Source organism: Mus caroli, chromosome 4 (genome assembly GCF_900094665.2).
Source record: "Mus caroli chromosome 4, CAROLI_EIJ_v1.1, whole genome shotgun sequence".
In the NCBI taxonomy this organism is placed as follows: domain Eukaryota; kingdom Metazoa; phylum Chordata; class Mammalia; order Rodentia; family Muridae; genus Mus; species Mus caroli.
This window is the reverse complement of record NC_034573.1, coordinates 35,032,492-35,036,344: the sequence shown is the minus strand read 5'-3', so window position 1 is coordinate 35,036,344 and position 3,853 is coordinate 35,032,492. Positions and strand designations below refer to the sequence as shown.

At 47.8% G+C, this 3,853-nt stretch overlaps 1 protein-coding gene across 1 annotated transcript in view; it reads left to right on the top strand.

Annotated features, from left to right (window-relative positions):
- Window positions 1-3,375, top strand: part of Bag1 (BCL2 associated athanogene 1) — a 12,001-nt gene extending 8,626 nt beyond the window's left edge. Inside the window, exons 6-8 of the mRNA XM_021159811.1 lie at window positions 1,261-1,368; window positions 2,565-2,627; window positions 3,097-3,375. Of these exons, the coding sequence (XP_021015470.1) occupies window positions 1,261-1,368; window positions 2,565-2,627; window positions 3,097-3,186 (261 nt within the window). The 3' untranslated portion in view covers window positions 3,187-3,375. The remainder of the gene's footprint in view (window positions 1-1,260; window positions 1,369-2,564; window positions 2,628-3,096) is intronic.
- The last annotated feature ends 478 nt before the right edge of the window (window positions 3,376-3,853 follow it).

Below are 3,853 nucleotides of genomic sequence, written 5' to 3'. Positions count from 1 at the left end.
TCATGGAGGCATTTCCTCAACTGAAGCTCCTTTCTCTGTGATAACTCCAGCTGTGTCAAGTTGACACAAAAATAGCCAGTACAGGGCTTGTACACTGTAATCATAGCTTTTCTCAGAGCAAGAGACGGGATCAGGAGTTTAAGGGCAGCATTGACTATGCAGTGAGTTAGAGATCCTATCTCAAAACCAAAATAATACCGTCATCCTCTGTTATCTTGTGTATCTATCTGTGCCATGAGTTATGAGTTACATCTGCCCCTTCAGCATTCCATCATCTGAGATCAGTGAGACGTGGCAAGTTTAAGTAACTTGCTTTAAGATCTTAAGCCAAAGTTGGGGATGTGGCAAGCTGATAAAGTGCTTGCCACACAGCATCAGGACCTGGGTTCAGATTCCCAGCATCCATGCAGAAACTGGGCATGATGGCACACTGTAGGGGAGGCAAAGAGAAGAGGACTGGATCCCAGCTGCTCACTGCCCAAGCAGTCTAGCCAAATTGGGCAAGCTCCAGATTCAGTAAAAGACCCTGTCTCAAAAAATAAGGCGGAGTCTTAGTCAGTGAAGAGGTGCCGTGACCACAGCAACTCTTAAAAGAAGAAAGCATTTATTTGTGGCTGGCTTAAAGTTCAGAGGTTTAATTAGTCCATTATCATCATGGCAGGAAGCATGGTGGCATGCAGGCAGACTTTGTGCTGGAGAGGTAGCTGAGAATTCTTCATTTCAATCCACAGGCAACACTTAGAGAGAGACACTGGGCCTGGCTTAGGCTTTTAAAACCCCAAAGCCCACCCCCAGTGACACATTTCCTCCCACAAGGCCACACTTCCTAATCCTTGTCAAGTAGCACTACTCCCTAATGACCAAGCATACAAATATATGGGGGCCATTTTTATTCAAACCACCACACAGTGTTTGACAAAGGCACCTCACGCCAACCCTTGATGCACTGTGCCCAGCTTTTCAGTCTGTTCTCTTAATGTCTGCTTCTTATGTGCATGTATGCACCTGTGTTGAAGGCTGCACCGTAGTCCCTCAGGAGGCATTCATGCCTCAGTGGACTGTGAGAGGAAGAGCAGTCCGCACCCTGGTAGTATTCTTAGTCTGGCCAAGGCAAGCATTTCTCATTTTCCCAGGGAATGAAGGTCTGAGATCTAGCCGGGCTTCTTAGCTCAGTGGTGATCTCTGGGTTGCTTCACCAGTCTATTGGCATGGTTTTCCATGAGTCTCAAACACTTGCAATAGTGCCTTATTCCTTCTCAGGGTTTTCTGGCTAAGGAATTACAAGCGGAGGCTCTGTGCAAACTTGATAGGAAAGTAAAAGCAACAATTGAGCAATTCATGAAGATCTTGGAGGAGATTGACACAATGGTAAGTAAACATTCATATAGAGGTACTAGCCTTTTTATTTACTTTTAACATTTTATTTATTTATGTATACAGCGTTCTGCCTGCATGTATGCCTGCAGGCCAGGAGAGGGCACCAGATGCCATTACAGATGGTTGTGAGCCACTATGTGGTTGCTGGGAATTGAATTTAGGACCTCTGGAAGAGCAATCAGTGCTCTTAATCACTGAACTATCTCTCTAACCCCAGAGGTACTCATCTCTAGTGGCAATATTTCAGTCTATTTCGTTCTGTCAGTATTACACTTGTGTTACCTGGGCAAATCTGTTGCTCGGGGATGTCAAACATCTACTGTTATGTGCCAGGTACTGTGTGTCTTAGTTGGCTTTAACTGTCATCTGAACACAGCCTAGAGGTACCTAAGAAATACATCTCAACTGAGGGATTACCCAGATGAGCGTGACCTATAGGCACACTGGGGCAAGGTTGTTTTGGTAATTGATAGAGTCCATTATGAGCTGCATCTGCCCCAGGCAGGTAGTCCTGGGCTGTATAAGAAAGCCATTGTGGAGCCAGGGAGATGGTTCGGTGGTTACAAGTACCAGTAGCTCTTCCAGAGAACTTGGATTTGATTCCCAGAGTCTACACAGTACCTTGCAACCCTCTCTAAGCCAAGTTCCAGGGGATCCAGTGTCCTCTTTGGGCCTCCTCAAGTCCCAGGCATGCGTGTGGTGTAGATACACATGCAGGCAAAACACCCATAAAATAAATAAGCCTTCCGCCTGGCGGTGGTGGCGCACACCTTTAATCCCAGCACTCGGGAGGCAGAGGCAGGCGGATTTCTGAGTTCAAGGCCAGCCTGGTCTACAGAGTGAGTTCCAGGACAGCCAGGGCTACACAGAGAAACCCTGTCTAGAAAACCCAAAAAAAGAAAAGAAAACCCAAACCAGAATAACAGAAAGTACTTTTCCTGGCATACATGTATATGTAAGAAAGAGTAAAAAACAAAACCTGATTCAGATCAGGTCACAGTCCAGACATTGCAGCCAAGGAGAGGAGCAAACATAGGGACAAGAGCCATGAAGAGAGCCGCATAGGACGCAGATCTAGAGAAATGATGCCTGAAAATGCACATCTTACTCATAATGCTGACCTGCTTGGTGTCATGTCATTGTCACTGCTGATATTAGCTATTTGGTGCCATCTGTTTCTTTCATAGGTCCTACCAGAACAATTTAAAGACAGCAGGCTAAAAAGGAAGAATTTGGTGAAAAAGGTTCAGGTGAGTCACATGGTACTACATGACAAGCTATAACACATTCGTGTGGTGGTATGTGTGCTTATTTGTTCAAAACAGGGTAGTGTAGAACTCTGGTAAGACACATGGTCTGTTGTTATTCATTAGCATGAACCCAAGAAGGGGATTCTTGTCTCCATGTTAATCAGTTTGGACATGTCCACTGGAGAGCAGATAGGGCTGACGAAGTTCTGGTAAGGGCCATTGTTGTGTCCAGTTCCCCTTTACAGGGTTTTTGCCCTAAATCATCCTCAAACCACGGGCCTTTGTTTGACTCTCACTTCCTCTCATGAAGCTTGGAGTCCAGGCTGGGAGCCCATGACCGTCCGTGCACAGGCTGTTTAGAGTCTAATCTCCAGGTCCTCCAGAGTGGCTAAACAAAGAACCTTGTCTGAGCAATGGCTGGCTTGTCCCAGGAGGGCCCTGAATGTCACTGCCTGTGTCTGTCTTGCAGGTGTTCTTAGCAGAGTGTGACACAGTGGAGCAATACATCTGCCAAGAGACAGAGCGGCTGCAGTCTACAAACTTGGCCCTGGCTGAATGAAGTGCAGTAGAGAGTGGCTGAACTGGCCTGAAGAGCAGCTTTACAGCCCTGCCCTCTCTGGAACAGAAGTTGCCTGTTTCTCCATTGCTGCCAGGGGCAACTAGCCAAATGTCAATTTCCCTGCTCCTCCGTCGGTTCTCAATGAAAAAGTCCTGTCTTTGCAACCTGAATTAGACTTGTGTTTTCTCATGTTGGCTCTGTGGTGGTGCTGTCCAGCAGCCGCCTTTCTAGGAGAGGCCTCCCTGCGTATGTGCTGCCAGCTCTAGTTCCTCTGGAACTCCTCCCAGGTTTGTAGGGCACCCTCATCTTCAGACTCATGACCTGTGACCCTCAGTTTGTAGATAGAAGATCAGAACCACCAGGAGGTGGAGTTCAGGATAAAGGAATGTTGGATAAAGTTTGGCACCTGGGCAGTCCAGCGTACCTTGCTGTCTTGCTGAGACCTGATTCCAGAACATCTGGCTGGATGTTGGTTTAAAGACCTTGTCCTCATTCTCCACTGCTGCTCCCCCTCCTCCACTGCTGCTCCCCCCCATCCTCCACTGCTGCTCCCCCTCATCCTCCACTGCTGTTCCCCATCCTCCACTGCTGCTCCCCCTCATCCTCCACTGCTGCTCCCCCTCATCCTCCACTGCTGCTCCCCATCCTCCACTGCTGCTCCCCCTCA